Raw genomic sequence first — 16737 nt, 5'->3', positions numbered from 1 at the left:
CTGTAAAACTGAAATTGAAATTAAATTTAAAAAATGAAAAAATAGCATCAATAAACATGATGAAAAGCTTAGAATTCCATTGTAGAAATGAACAAAAATTTCCCACCAAATATCCGACATCAGTTGAAAAATATTGTGGTATGTTGAAGAATGTCATCACTTCAACATGTAAACAGACTTTTGACATAAAAAAAAGTCTAATTTGCTGCTGAAAGTTTAAAAGAACAATAAAATCTAAGATACGTGTAAATCATATTCTCTCAATATACTAGTTCTCTGTTGTGTATGTACACTCACATTGCACATCAAGCAGAGCATACTAACTTTATTCCTCCCTAGTCTTTGCATGTCCTCTGCATTCAGGACCCACATCTCATTACTGTTAGTACACATGCGGTAGGCGCAGGAGTGGCTGTGTGGTAAGTAGCTTGCTAACCAACCACATGGTTCCAGGTTCAGTCCCACTGCGTGGCATCTTGGGCAAGTGTCTTCTGCTATAGCCCCGGGCCGACCAATGCCTTGTGAGTGGATTTGGTAGACGGAAACTGAAAGAAGCCTGTCGTATATATGTATATATATATATATATATATATATATATATATACGCGTGTGTGTGTTTGTGTGTCTGTGTTTGTCCCCCTGGCATTGCTTGACAACCGATGCTGGTGTGTTTACGTCCCCGTCACTTAGCGGTTCGGCAAAAGAGATCGATAGAATAAGTACTGGACTTACAAAGAATAAGTCCCGGGGTTGATTTGCTCGACTAAAGGCGGTGCTCCAGCATGGCCGCAGTCAAATGACTGAAACAAGTAAAAAGAGAAAAAGAGAAAAATGCGCCATACATTTCTTTCACTTGCAAAGAGAGAGAGAGAGAAAGAGAGAGAGAGAGAGAGAGAGAGAGAGAGAGAGTGATACATAATAGACTTACACACAGTTTCCATGCACCAAATTCACTTACAAGGCATTGGTTGACCAGGAGCTAATAATAGAAAACACTTGCCTGAGGTGCTACTGAGTGGAATTGAACCTAAAACAACATGCTTGCAAAGTGAATTTATCACACAGCCATGCCTGTATAACATAGGTGTGTGTATGTGTGTTCATTGTAAACAGTTTTCTTCCTTAGAAATCACTTTACTATTGTCAGCTTAACATTTCAAAGTCATGGTATGTGCTACTATAATCAATATCCTAACTACAATCATTTTTACAACTCAACCGATCATGGACGATGCCGGACCCCCCTGGCACCTGTGCAGGTGGCACGTAAAAAGCACCCACTACATTCGTGGAGTGGTTGGCGTTAGGAAGGGCATCCAGCTGTAGAAACTCTACCAGATCAGACTGGAGCCTGGTGCAGCCCCTGGCTTCCCAGACCCCGGTCGAACCGTCCAACCCGTGCTAGCGCGGAAAACGGACGTTAAACGATGATGATGATGATGATGATTATCCTAATCCCAGTTACCATTATTACATTTTGTGCCAATTAGAAAGAGAAACAAAAATAAGAAACAAATATGTCACTGACTAAAGACTATTAGCTACAAAAAGAAAATAGAAAACAGAACTGAAAAGATTAGTGTCTTGATTTAACCCTTTAGCATTTAAACCGGCCATATCTGGCTAAAAGTATTCTGCCTGTTTTATGTTCAAACTAGCCCTATCTGGTCTCTCACACCAACCCTACAATGTCGTTTTAAAAATTAACAGCTACCACATCAAAATCTCATAGCTACAAGATAATGCATGATTAGTTCAAAGCAATGTGGATAAATAAGTATTAATTTTGGCAGAATAATGTGAACACTAAAGGGTTAAAATAAGAAAAAGCTTAATAATACAATTACCATTTTGAATAATTTTAAAGCTGTTACTTCCACTTGTTGAATCTGTAAAAAATGGAAAATGGAAATACATTTTTGACTTCAGATTTTACATGTAATAAACTGTATTGCTATTATTGATACAGTAATGAAATATTTAACTGTAGATACAGTTATACATTATGTATAGAGGTAATGAGGTTAAGACACAGAATCACTGAAAGCAAGGGTTTAAGTTCAAACATTACTACATCTATTGTTGAATAGAAAACCATTTAAGATTAACCCTTTTGTTACTGCATTTATTTTGAGATGCTCTGGGTTTTTTTCAATTATTCTAAATATAAAAAGAATTTAGTAAAATAACTTAGTTATCATTAAACTAGTGTTAGGAACATAACTAGTGACTAAGGCTTGGTGGAATATTCTAATTCAAAACTTATGGAAACAAGACATTTTACCACAGAGCCAGAGCCGGTTTTGGCCGGGTTAATTATTTTTTTTTTTTTATATATATATATATAAGTCAAGGAAGATGGGCAGTGTGCATGAGATTGCTGCCTAGTTTCAACATCTGCAGGAAAAAAAAAACAAAAGAAAAAGGCGCAGGAGTGGCTGTGTGGTAAGTAGCTTGCTAACCAACTACATGGTTCCGGGTTCAGTCCCACTGCGTGGCATCTTGGGCAAGTGTCTTTTGCTATAGCCTGGGTCGACCAATGCCTTGTGAGTGGATTAGGTAGATGGAAACTGAAAGAAGCCTGTCGTATATACGTATATATATATATATATGTGTGTGTGTGTTTGTGTGTGTGTGTGTTTGTATGTCTGTGTTTGTCCCCCTAGCATTGCTTGACAACTGATGCTGGTGTGTTTATGTCCCCGTAACTTAGCGGTTTGGCAAAAGAGACCGATAGAATAAGTACTGGGCTTACAAAGAATAAGTCCCGGGGTCGATTTGCTCGACTAAAGGCAGTGCTCCAGCATGGCCGCAGTGAAATGACTGAAACAAGTAAAAGAATAAAAGAATTAAAAAAAAAAGAATATGGGTTAGATCCAAATGTTTACTTGAAACAAAAGTGAAGCCTGTTAAAGGTAACCAAGGCCCAGTCACTAAGGGTTGCTTGTGAAGTCTACCATTCACAAAAAATGTATTGTATGAAGGTAACTGGCATTAAAAAAGAGAAAATAGAAATAGGATTAATGCATCAGAAATCTGAACAACAGCCATTTACATTTTAGCATACAATTGATGAGAAAAGAAAAACAAAAGCAATTCTAAAATTGCCTTCACACTGTCCCGTAACCAAGGAGATGTTTTGTATGGATCTCACTTGCTTAAGATTCTCTTAATCCTTTAATGTTCAGATTATTCTGTCAAATGTAATGCTTATTTATTCATATAGTTTTGAATTAATCATGCATTGACTCATAGCTTCAAGGTTTCAATGATGTGATTATTTATTTCTATGACATTGTAGGTTTGGTGTGAGAGAAAAGAGAATCTGTAGGACAAGTGACCATATCCCAGTATCTCTAGGGTAACAAACACCAATGATCCCTAGCTCCACCATATATCCGCAGTATCTCTAGGACAAGGGACACTGCTAACCCTTATTTCTACTATATTTCTAATAATAATTAGTAGAATTGGTATTAGTAGCCCCATTCTGCAGCAGATTTCTTTTTCCTCTTTCCCTTGTATGATAGAAAATTTTCCATCATTCATCATCATCATCATCATCGTTTAAAGTCCGTTTTCCACGCTAGCACGGGTTGGACGGTTCGACCGGGGTCTGGGAAGCCAGGGGCTGCTCCAGGCTCCAGTCTGATCTGGCAGAGTTTCTATGGCTGGATGCCCTTCCTAACGCCAATCACTCCGCGAGTGTAGTGGGTGCTTTTTATGTGCCACCTGCACAGGTGCCAGGGGGGGGTCCAGCATCGGCCACGATCGGTTGGAGCTTTTAACGTGCCAGCAGCACGGAAGCCGGCCAAGGCGGTGCTGGCAACGTTCTGATGGTGCTTTTTATGTGCCACCGGCACAGAAGCCAGTCGGGGCAGCGCTGGCATCGGCCACGTTCGGATGGTGCTTTTTATGTGCCACCGGCACAGAAGCCAGTCGGGGCGGAGCTGGCATTATACTTATGTAATAATCATGTTGATGTATTTATAAACATTAACTGTTATGTCCCGCATTATGATGATATATTTCGTCATCTCTGTGGAACCGGCCCGAACAGAATACCTTGCCGACTGTAATTCTTTTTATTTGTCACCCAGGCCATGACACAGAAGGGGCAGCACAAGGACAGACAGAACTCCACAGTGGGGACAAAAACCATAAAACGAATGAAAAATGGAAATAGGTACAATGAAATCGATGGTGTCGGAATGGCTGCATGCGCTCCACTCACATGCAGAACCATTTGACCGATCTTACTTTCAGTTTATAATCTTTTTCTTTCTCGGTGTTTTTTTTACTATTAGCATCGTTTTGTTTACTTATTTTCTTTTTCTCTTTTTGCTTTTTTTTTAAAAACAACAATTTACTCTCTTTTTTTAAGACCTTATGTATGGCTCTATTTCTCTTAGTTCTACTACTGGTGGGTGGAGGCGCAATGGCCCAGTGGTTAGGGCAGCGGACTCGCGGTCGTAGGATCGCGGTTTCGATTCCCAGACCGGGTGTTGTGAGTGTTTATTGAGCGAAAACACCTAAAGCTCCACGAGGCTCCGGCAGGGGATGGTGGTGATCCCTGCTGTAATCTTTCACCACAACTTTCTCTCACTCTTACTTCCTGTTTCTGTTGTACCTGTATTTCAAGGGGCCGGCCTTGTCACTCTCTGTGTCACGCTGAATATCCCTGAGAACTACGTTAAGGGTACACGTGTCTGTGGAGTGCTCAGCCACTTACACGTTAATTTCACGAGCAGGCTGTTCCGTTGATTCGGATCAACCGGAACCCTCGTCGTCGTAACCGACAGAGTGCTTCCATCCACTACTGGTGGTAGTTCATCAAACTCCACCACGAAACCCGGTGGTTCAACATTACACTTTTCCTTCAACTTGCTATATTTTTCTTTGTTGAGTATCCCTGTACATCTCCTTGGGCAACTAAACCCTTATAACGGATTTCAGTTTCATTACCATTTTTTCTGTATTTACAATTTTAGCATTTGTCACAAAATTCCAACTATGTTTTCTCCATCTTCTTGCTTGTTTACCATGTTCCACTCTTGGTGCCACTTCTTCCATTTCGGTAAGTGCCGCTGTTTCTTCTCATTGCTGTTCTACTTCATTGGTTAAAAAACTCTTCAAGTATGCTTGTTCCTATCTCCTCTTCCTCCTCCTCCATAACCTCCTTCTCAACCTCCTTTTCTACCTCTTTCTCGATCTCTTTTTCAACATTCTTTATGGATGGAAGCACTTATTCTTTGTAAGCCCAGTACTTATTCTATCGGTCTCTTTTGCCGAACCGCTAAGTGACGGGGACGTAAACACACCAGCATCGGTTGTCAAGGGGGGACAAACACAGACACACAAACATATACACACACACTTATATATATATACATATACCAGTGGTTACGGCAGCGGACTCGCGGTCGTAGGATCGCGGTTTCGATTCCCAGACCGGGCGTTGTGAGTGTTTATTGAGCGAAAACACCTAAAGCTCCACGCGGCTCCGGTAGGGGATGGTGGTGATCCCTGCTGTACCCTTTCACCACAACTTTCTCTCACTCTTACTTCCTGTTTCTGTTGTACCTGTATTTCAAAGGGCCGGCCTTGTCACTCTCTGTGTCACGCTGAATATCCCCGAGAACTACGTTAAGGGTACACGTGTCTGTGGAGTGCTCAGCCACTTACACGTTAATTTCACGAGCAGGCTGTTCTGTTGATTCGGATCAACCGGAACCCTCGTCGTCAGAACCGACGGAGTGCTTCCATTCCATTATGTCCTGTGACTGTGTGAGCTATGAATCCTCATCACCACTGTTATGTCCCGCATTATGATGACATATTTTGTCGTCCCTGTGGGATTGGCCCGAACAGTGTACCTCACTGATCGACATTACTAACTGTGTCAGTTCACTATCTATTAGTAGTGAACCAGCCCACTTTTCACCTGGGGGCGTCTGCCACAACATTAACACAAGGTAGAAGGGTGTAGTTAGTTTTTACTTTATTTTATATCCCAATTAATGAACAACAATGTTGGTTACAGACTTCCAATAAATCAATCACTGGTTCATTGCATCCCTGACAGTAAGAGTCACAAGAGTGTGTCTGTAACTAAGTGCAGAACAAATATCACAAGGGCTTAGCTTGAAAATTACTGATGCACACATGTGTACATCAGTTTTCTCAAGTGCTGATACACAAAGCATTAGATGCATATTTTTTTTGCATTTTGGCCCCTTGTAATGCAATACCATGGGTCAATAAGCATATAGTTTACCACTAAGCACTTCACAATCAACTGGCAAGCACTGGAAGTAGGCATTGAAATGGGATCACCATTTCTCAGTCCTCTTTGTGATAGCACATACTAACAAGTGCAAGAAGTTGTTTGAAAAAAAATGACGATCAGAGGACATCTAGGGCTACCACTATTGTATGGTTTTAAAGATGGCATTGACACCATATTGGGATGAAATAAAATCTCTCATGTGCTATTCTGACAATGCTGATTACACACGAAAATCAAAGAATAGTTGCAGTGTGTCAATAACGTGGGATCAGAAACTTCAATGAGTAGGAAGCAGGCAATTAAAAAGCCTTGGTTGTGTCTATGCAGTACTTCTAAATGATGTCAAGAGGAGTATTGATATTGAGGTCATGTTAAAATAAGGGTTTAACTGTCATTGACAACTGTAGTTTGGCAGGAAAGTTCAAGGTGTGGTGTTACCAACATTGCTTATTGCCAAGACTCTTATAGCTTCTCCAAGTCTATGAAATATCAACAAAAGTAGAAAGAAGGGAACAGTCTGTTAGCAGGTTGCTATGCGAGTGGGTTGGTCTTTTGCCAGATTTTACAGTTTGGCCGTACAGTGCTACTGAAAAAATTACTATATAGTGCTACTGTCACATTGCTAGTGAACATGTTTAAAGCAGTAAATGTTTGCTGTTATGTGATGTTATGAGATTCAGTGTGTTTTATAATTTGTGTAGACCAGCCAAATGTTCAGATTAGTAGAAAATAATGCATTAAGAAAGCTGTTGAAATAGCAGTGATCACCCAGGAAATGAAAGAGATAAGAAAATACATGGGTAGGGCTGGTATGAATATGAAAGAAAAGGAAATCTTAGAATAACAAATATCAAGGAGATTATTACAGGAAAATTAAAATTAGATTAGTCACAATAATCTAATTTCAACTAATCTAATTTTAATTTTCCTGTAACTACATCAATGCACCAAATTCGAAATCAATTCGGACAAAATTGAAGGGATTGAATAAAGATCATCATAGATTTTGTCCATTTCTTTATATTACTCAACCACCTTCTTTGTATATTTCTTTACTACCCACAAGGGGCTAAACATAGAGGGGACAAACAAGGACAGACATAGGTATTAAGTCGATTACATCGACCCCAGTGCGTAACTGGTACTTAATTTATCGACCCCGAAAGGATGAAAGGCAAAGTCGACCTCGGCGGAATTTGAACTCAGAACGTAACGGCAGACGAAATACCGCGAAGCATTTCGCCCGGCGCGTTAACGTTTCTGCCAGCTCGCCGCCCTTCAACCGCCTTCTTTATAACCTTCCTCTACCATTTGTATAAGACCATATGTATTGATATTGAGTTGCCTCCCATTTATATACAATGAGTTATTGCCCCTACCCCAGCTGCCTGCCGTTCAGCAGTTGTTAAGCGGTTGTGAATGTAAACAATGGCTATTGAGATATTGTTTAATCTATGAGGATACGATTGGTTGTTTTACATTTAAATTTAATGGTGAATTTCACAAGGCAACATCCAGTATTGTCTAATGTCAATTGCTTATATGGAATAGAAACGAAACTTGAATATATTTGATACTATGGATTTCCCCCCAAAAAAACCAACAAAAAAAAGCTAAACAAAGAGTAGCCATTTTTATCATATGTATTAACATATGAATGTTTATGTAACACTAGCAGTATCGCCCGGCGTTGCTCTGGTTTGTAACTATATAAGCATTTTTAGTGAGTTATAGCAAAAAAATAGCAAAAAAATGCATTAAAAATGGAATAAAAAATGATGGTAATTTTGGTGTCTTCAAGCCATGAAGTCGTTGTTCTAAAAGAACGCTGGTCTCCTTGACAATGCTTTACGACGTTGATTTCCTTAAACTCCCTTCCCCACAGCTTCACGAGGGAGGGAAGAAGGGGGAGAAGCAAACAGGTGCAGGTGTGAGCGTGGACGCCAACTCCGCCGCCATCGACACACGAAAAAATATGCATTAAAATGAAATAAAAAATGATGTTAAATTATTTTTAAATCGTAGACTCATCGTTGACGCGCGCTAATAGTCAGACGGGCTCGATATGAATCATGACTATAAGATACCCGAATTTGGTTAAACTGCACCGCAAAATGTGGGAGTAGTTAGGAATCTAAATCGAAGGGGACAGACACTCACACAACTACAGTTTTATATATATACTAGCAGTATCGCCTGGCGTTGCTCGGGTTTGTAAGGGAAATAACTATATAAGCATTTTTAGAGAGTTACTTCCCTTATAGATGCCAATTCGGGCTTTCTTAGCCATTTCTGTTTTGGTGTCTTCAAGCCATGAAGTCGTTGTTCTAAAAGAACGCTGGTCTCCTTGATAACGCATTACGACGTTGATTTCCTTACACTCCCTTCCCCACAGGTGCAGGTGTGAGCGTGGACGCCAACTCCGCCGCCATCGACACACGAAAAATTATGCATTAAAATGGAATAAAAAAAGGATGTTAAATTATTTTTTAAATCGTAGACTCATCGTAGACGCGCACTAATACCCAGACGGGCTCGATATGAATCACGACTATAAGATACCCGAATTTGGTTAAACTGCACAGCAAAATGTGGGAGTAGTTAGGAATCTAAATCGAAGGGGACAGACACTCATACAACTACAGTTTTATATATATAGATAACAGTCAGTGACTAATGGTAAAGGCACTGGAATTTATTACTGATAAGCTTCATAATTTATTACTATTAGTAATAAAAGCTTCATAATTTATTACTCATAAGCTTCATAAAATTTATCTAGAGAATGACACAAACAAAAGCATACATGGATTTGAAAAGATTTATTCTTCCTGAAGACGACTGAGCATAAATTTTAATGCTATTTTATTAAAATTCAGACTTCTTTATCAGAAAGTGCTCAGGCATTCTTTATTCTTAATGCTATAAACATATTGGAGGAAACTGAAAAGCAAGCATGTATCTCATGATTGCATAAAGGTACTTCAAGAAGGTATTTGAACAAAGGCGGCGAGCTGGCAGAAATGTTAGCACGCCAGGCGAAATGCCTAGCCGCATTTCGTCTGCCGTTACGTTCTACGTTCAAATTCCACCGAGGTCGACTTTGCCTTTCATCCTTTCGGGGTCGATTAAATAAGTACCAGTTATGCACTGGGGTCGATATAATCGACTTAATCCGTTTGTCTGTCCTTGTTTGTCCTCTCTGTGTTTAGCTCCTTGTGGGTAGTAAAGAAATAGGTATTTGAAGAAATTTAATAAGTGAGTGTATTGCACAGTTGAGAAGATTGAACGGAAACTGCTACAGGCCTAATTGATGGAGAGGATGTAGGTAATTTTATAGAGAACGGAAGAATTAATAGGCGATCTGATCATGGTAATAGATCAAATCCCACAAACACTGATGAAAAGATAGTGAAATATTTCAAATGTATATCCATAAAGCATTTTATCAGAGACTGTATTAAGAAGCATGTTAATGCAATCATGGATTCTGATCAAGTATATATTACTCTTTTACTCTTTTACTCTTTTACTTGATTCAGTCATTTGACTGCGGCCATGCTGGAGCACCGCCTTTAGTCAGGACTTATTCTTTGTAAGCCCAGTACTTATTCTATCGGTCTCTTTTTTGCCGAACTGCTAAGTGACGGGGACGTAAACACACCAGCATCGGTTGTCAAGCAATGCTAGGGGGACAAACACAGACACACAAACACACATATACATATATATATATATACATATATACGACAGGCTTCTTTCAGTTTCTGTCTACCAAATCCACTCACAAGGCATTGGTCGGCCTGGGGCTATAGCAGAAGACACTTGCCCAAGATGCCACGCAGTGGGACTGAACCCGGAACCATGTGGTTGGTTAGCAAGCTACTTACCACACAGCATATTTTTTATGAAGATATTCTGATCAATGTTTCTGATACACAGACGTCTGTGGTTTTAAAAGAGATGCTAGGTATGGCAGTGTTAGACTATCTGTACTCATACTATTGGTTAGAAATATTTCTTGATAGACTAAGTGTTTCTTGATAGATAAAGATTTTGTGAAGATTAGGGGACCTAACAGAAGTTTCTGTTTTGCAAATAAAGATCACAACTTAGTTAAACTCAACTCTGTCATACATTGGGACCCTACTTTCTCTTCATCTCTCTCTTTCTGGTGTGTCAAGCATTTCCCCTCACATCTATTACCCCACTACTATGGTACCTACTACTACTATGGCAATCCCTCAAGGTCGAGGATGATGGTCTTCGCGCAAATTTATTGGTGAGTCCGCAGGTGACTGATAAGACCAATTCTTGCTCAAAAAGATCGGTCACAGTGCGGACATCTAGTGCCGGAAGGGAGAGTCGCACGTGGTTGTTGTTGGCGCTCCTTCCGTCATCGTCTTTTCTCCTCCAGCTCTACAGACCTTTTCGACTCGAAATTCGCCGTTCCCTCATGGATGGTGGTTTTCCAGAGTGGTCTGTTTTTTGCCATTTCCTCCCAGTTGGTGAAGTCAATGTCACACTTTTTGAGGTTCGATTTCAGGGAGTCCTTGTAGAGTTTCTTCTGGCCTCCTTTTGTACGCTTGCCGTCTTTAAGTTGGGAGTAGAAGATCTGTTTGGGAAGTCGTTCGTCAGTCATTCTAACCACGTGTCCGCTCCATCTTAGTTGGCCTTTGATGACATAGGCTTCGATGCTGGTCATTTTTGCTTCTTGTAGCACACTGACGTTAGTTCTTCTGTCTTCCCAGCTGATGTTGAGGATCTTCTGAAGACAGCGTTGGTGAAATTTCTCGAGCGTTTTCAGGTGGTGACTATACGGGGTCCAGGTTTCAGATGCGTAAAGGAGGGTTGGAATAATGACTGCCCTGTACACCATGAGTTTGGTTTCGGTTCGGATGTCCCGATCAGCAAAAACTCTTGTTGCTCTATGGTACTATTGACTACTGCAATCACCTGAGAACAGAATCAGTATATATTACAACCCAACTCCTTAATGAACACCTCCTCCTCCACCCTTTTTGTCCCTGCCCAAACCATTTCTCCCAATCACCTCCTCACTGTACTTTCAGCCTCTGTTCTTTTCCCTCTGCTATACTCCACTCTAAACATCTCTGTTGTCTGCTTTCTTTCCCAATGCTGTCTCATATCTATCATCATGCACCACTTACTATAAATAATAATAATAATAATAATAATAATGAAATTATTGTATATAGTGCTCAGGTGCACCACAACTTGTCAGAAAGTGCATATAAAGTACATGCAGTAATGTAAAAATGTCTGGAAAGCGAATAATCTATGAGTCAGATACATGCTTGTGTGTGTATGGAGGGGAGAAAATCAGGTGTTATGTTGGCGAATCTCAGAAAGCATGGAAGTTTTGAAGGATGCAGTGCTCCGACAACTAACAACTGATGCCGGCAGTTTGTGCCATGCTTCAGCAACTCTCAGCGTGAAAAAATGTTTCCTGAAGTCATGGGAGCTGTGCTGTTTTCTGACTTTGTAAATATGTCCACGGGTGTTAGATGGGTGGAGTTTGAAAATGTGCTCAGAGTTACCATCATGTATCTCTATACCTCTGTTTCCACTGCTCCTACACCTTGCACATTGTAGTTCCCTTCAATTGCACAGCCACTCTTGTTTATCACTCACTGTATTCACCTTTACCCCCATCTGTTCCAATCTGTTACTTCCCACTCACACTCTTATAAAGGCATTCACTCTCTCATTCTCTCCCATGGTCCACTGTCAGTATGCCCACCCTCTTTACCTCGAAAGTTTGCTCTAACACACCCTCACTACTTTCCTTTTTATCTTCTTCTGTACTTCTGTACTTGTCCCTCTCATACTTTAGCATTTCCTCACCGGGCATAAAGCCGTCCACCTCCACCTTCTTCTTTTAAATCCTCTCCTCTTAATAATAGGAACTTGTTCCTTTCCCTTTTTCTCTGTTCTTATTCATTCTTGCAAGTTACATGGCAACCTCACAAGTGTCAGAGGTATGAAAAAGAAATCACTCAGTACAGTCTGTAAAGTAGTGGGCATTAGGAAGGGAATTCATCCATAGAAATCACTGGAGCTCAAGTGACCTTGCAGCTCACTGAATCCTGTTAAACCATCCAACTCATATCAGCATGGAAACCAGACAAATGACGATGGTGACAATCATGAGAGATGGTGAAGTTTAATAAGGTGGTCAATTTTCCAGTTACTATAGGAAGAGTTTGAGCTTATATTGAAGCTGACATTGCGGAAGCTATTTTGCTTATCTTTTAAGCCATAGATCTATGAAAACTGGTTGAATGGTGTTGGATGTTAAAAGATGATCATAGTTTGAATTTGGTTTGTTGTGTAAAACTGAAAACCACATCATCAGGTTGTAGTTGTATTCCTGCACCTGACAAACTGTATTACATGTAAAAAAAAATCTAAATCAGTGTTGTAAAGCAAAGGAAGAAAACTGAAAAATTCCTTTGTAAGCTTGCTCATACTTCAAAGGAAAAACTGGTGCCCTAAATTACATTCAAAGATGATGACTTTCTAGGACTAATTAAAGAGATCTATGGCTCTTGTCAGATTTGTCATAAGATTAGAAGACCTTCAGTGGAACCAGTGGTGGGACTGCCTCTCAGGAATATGTCCAATACTCAGTTTATCTTGATCAGAGGAGTACATTCAATAAAATTTCCTGAATTTTGTCAAACATAAAGGGTCAAAGGAAGATACTGTAAAGCATGAGGTTGGCTGATAACCAGAAAAGAAGTAGGAAGAGAGTTGTGTACCTTGATGCACACTTTTAGCTTAACTATATTGTGATCAATCAGTTTTATCAATAAGAACATGTAAATGAAATTTTTAAATAATAAAAAGAAAACTAACTGAATTATATAGATAATAACATAATAAAAGTGATATTTTGAACCAGGCATGGCAGTATTGTCGAAAAGATTACTTCTCAAGCACATGGCTTGGGTTCAGTCCTTCTCCATGGCACCTTTTACTATGGTACCAGATCAACCAAAGAGTTGTTAGTGGATTTGGTTTGGTAGATGAACACTAAAGGAAGACCACAATATATATGTGTGTGGGTGTGTGTGTGTGTGTGTGTGTGTGTTTGTGTGTGTATTTATATATACATCATCATCATCATCATCACCACCACTTAACGTCAGCTTTCCATACTGACATGGGTTAGATGAATTGACTGGAACTGGTAGAAAGCTGCACCAGGTTCCAGTCTGATTTGGCATGGTTTCTATGGCTGGATGCCCTTCCTAATGCCAACCACTCTGAGAGTGTGATGGGTGCTTTTTACATTCCACAGGCACAGGTGCCATTTACATGACACTAGTAATGGGCACAACTGTGGTTTCCCTTGGCTTATATGAGGTAGTATCAAAAAGTTTTCAGACTACTTCTGTAACATACCAACGGATGAGAGCTAGCAGTGACCATCCTGAGGCAGTGTGCTGAGTGACATCATTGTATTTATGTCACAAGTTATGAAATTTGTGTTTTTGTGATCACATGTATGTTGTATTCTGTGATTTTTGTCACGAACAGGAAGTTGGAATAAGGAGCCAACATGAAATTTTGCAATAAATCTAGGAAGTCTGCTACAGGGACATTGAGCATGCTTTGGCAAGCGTACAGCAATAATGCAATAGATTGTACCTAATGTTTCAAGTGGCATGGGCACTTCAAAAGCGGAAGAACATTACTGGAAGACGATGAGTGATCTAGAAGACCTGCCACAAGCTTAACTCCTGGAAATGTAGAGAAAATTTGTCAGCTTCTGCATGAGAATCTTCAGAGTACAATCAATGACATTGCTGATGTTGATGCTTCTGTCATATGGGTCCATGCAGGCAATCCTAATATCCATGAGGAATTGGATTCTTCATGACAACATGACTTGGCAGACACCCATAAAATTATCAACCATCATACAAACAATAACTCTGAGCACCTTTTCAAACTCCACCCATCTAACACCCGTGGACATATTTACAAAGTCAGAAAACAGCACAGCTCCCATGACTTCAGGAAACATTTTTTCACGCTGAGAGTTGCTGAAGCATGGCACAAACTGCCGGCATCAGTTGTTAGTTGTCGGAGCACTGCATCCTTCAAAACTTCCATGCTTCCTGAGATTCGCCAACACTACACCTGATTTTTCTCCCCTCCATACACACACAAGCATGTATCTGACTCATACATTGTTCACTTTCCAGACATTTTTACATTACTGCATGTACTTTATATGCACTTTCTGACAAGTTGTGGTGCACCTGAGCACTGTATACAATAATTTCATTATTATTATTATTACATTATTATAACAATGTACCTAGTCCTCCTCACATGTAAATTTCTCACCAAAAACAACATGGTATCACTTCTGCACCTGCTCTATTGGCCAGATTTAGCACCTGCAGATTTCTATCTCTTCCCTAAGATGAAACTGCACCTCAAAGGTCACCATTTTAACACTGTTGTCAAGATCATGGGTGAATGACTCCCATTACGGAAAATGACTCCCACGCTGGATTCCAAAAGTGCCAGGAATGCTGGGACTGGTGTATTTCTGTGCAAGGAGACTATTTTGAAGGAGATAATTTTAAAACCTAAGTAAATAAGTTATTTTTTATTAAACATAACTAATATACACACACACACATATGCACATCATCATCATCACACAACTGTTTTCCATGATGGCTTGGGCTGGATGGTTTGATAGGAGCTGGCAAGCGAGAAAACTGCACCAGAATTCACTGCCTGTTTTGGTATGGATTCTGTAATGACATGCATAAGATCTGGTCATCAAATCTAAGTAGAGACTTCAAACTTGAAATCTTCAAAGCCACAGTCGAACCAATTCTACTATATGACTCAGAAACCTGGATGCTATCAAAGAAGCTTGAGAGGCGGTTGGATGGAACCTACACTCGCCTCCTTATGAGAGCTCAAAATCTCTCGTGGAAGCGTCATCCAACCAAAATGCAAATATATGGGAAACTACCACCTGTGTCATCTCTTGTGAAAGGTAGGAGAGTCCAGTTTGCTGGACATTGTTATAGAGCTGAAAAAGAAGTAATTTCTACTCTTCTCCTCTGGAAGCCATCTACTCGCAATACCAGCGGGTGCACACTCTCCTACCCTGATGTAATCTCCAGGGATACAGGCATCCAGCAACAGGACCTCCGTAATGCCATGATGGACCGTGAAGTCTGGCGTAGCATGGTAAATTCCATTGTCTCGACCACGGTCAAACAATGATGATGATGATGGATTCTGTGACTGAATGCTCTTCCTAATGCCAACTTACAGAATGGACTGAGTGCTTTTTATGTGGTACCAGCACTGGTGAGGTCAGTTTAGGCATATCTCGTGGATTTGTTAGCAGTTGCTTGTAAATGTTCATATGTTGTTGAGCTTGGTCATTGGTCAGTTCCTGAGGAGCTTCATGATAGTTTCTGTTCACAAGGCCAAGCTTATGGAGGTGTTGATTGGAAGTGAAAATCTGAATAAACTTCTAACTAAACCTGGTATATTTGTGTGTATATATATATACATATAAACTTACTTCGAAATGGATGTGTGGAGTTCAATCAAATAATAATATAAATAATATATACATACATACACACACACATACATATATATATATATATATATATATTATATATATATATATTTCTTTACTACCCACAAGGGGCTAAACACAGAAGGGACAAACAAGGACAGACAAACGGATTAAGTCGATTACATCGCCCCCAGTGCATAACTGGTACTTAATTTATCGACCCCGAAAGGATGAAAGGCAAAGTCGACCTCGACGGAATTTGAACTCAGAATGTAACGGCAGACAAAATACGGCTACGCATTTTGCCCGGTATGCTAATGTTTCTGCCAGCTCGCCTTATATATATATATATATATATCATCATCATCATCATCATCATCATCGTCCGATATATATATATATATATATATATATATATATATATATATGTATATGTATATATATAATATATATATATACATGCATATATGTATATATATTCACATGCATTATTATTTTCTGGAACAAAGATTATACAGAGTTAGCAAAAAAATGCAGCAATGACGCCCCAAAAAAGTTTGTCCTCAAATATATAAGCATTGAAAAGTGGATGTTAATAACAACAAGATGGATAAATGGATTTTATAGGGTTAGGATTAGGATTAAAGTTAGAGTTAAGGATGGATGGACAGATGGACAATGATTTAACCGGAATAGTAACTTACATAGTATCACCAACAAACAGAAAAATTTTATATCCATGACCTGGGAAAAAAAGAAAAAGAAAAAATTTTCAAAACTGAGAAATGAAAATATGTTTGTTTAAATATCAGAATGATATTTGTTTCTTTTCTCTTGATTTCTTCTTCTTGTGTGT

At 39.6% G+C, this 16737-nt stretch overlaps 1 protein-coding gene across 6 annotated transcripts in view; it reads right to left on the bottom strand.

Annotated features, from left to right (window-relative positions):
- The window catches only part of LOC115211991, a 68746-nt gene that overhangs the window by 29421 nt on the left and 22588 nt on the right, over positions 1-16737 (bottom strand). For all 6 annotated transcript variants that reach the window (XM_036503088.1, XM_029780770.2, XM_036503090.1 and 3 more), the window contains 2 exons: positions 16586-16625; positions 1848-1889 (listed from right to left, as the gene is read on the bottom strand). In XM_036503088.1, coding sequence (XP_036358981.1) covers positions 1848-1889; positions 16586-16622 — 79 coding nt within the window. In that variant the 5' untranslated portion in view covers positions 16623-16625. The remainder of the gene's footprint in view (positions 1-1847; positions 1890-16585; positions 16626-16737) is intronic.

This window comes from Octopus sinensis, linkage group LG5 (assembly GCF_006345805.1).
Source record: "Octopus sinensis linkage group LG5, ASM634580v1, whole genome shotgun sequence".
NCBI classification, from domain to species: domain Eukaryota; kingdom Metazoa; phylum Mollusca; class Cephalopoda; order Octopoda; family Octopodidae; genus Octopus; species Octopus sinensis.
Note: the sequence above shows the minus strand (reverse complement) of the source record. Positions and strands in the feature narration are given on the sequence as shown.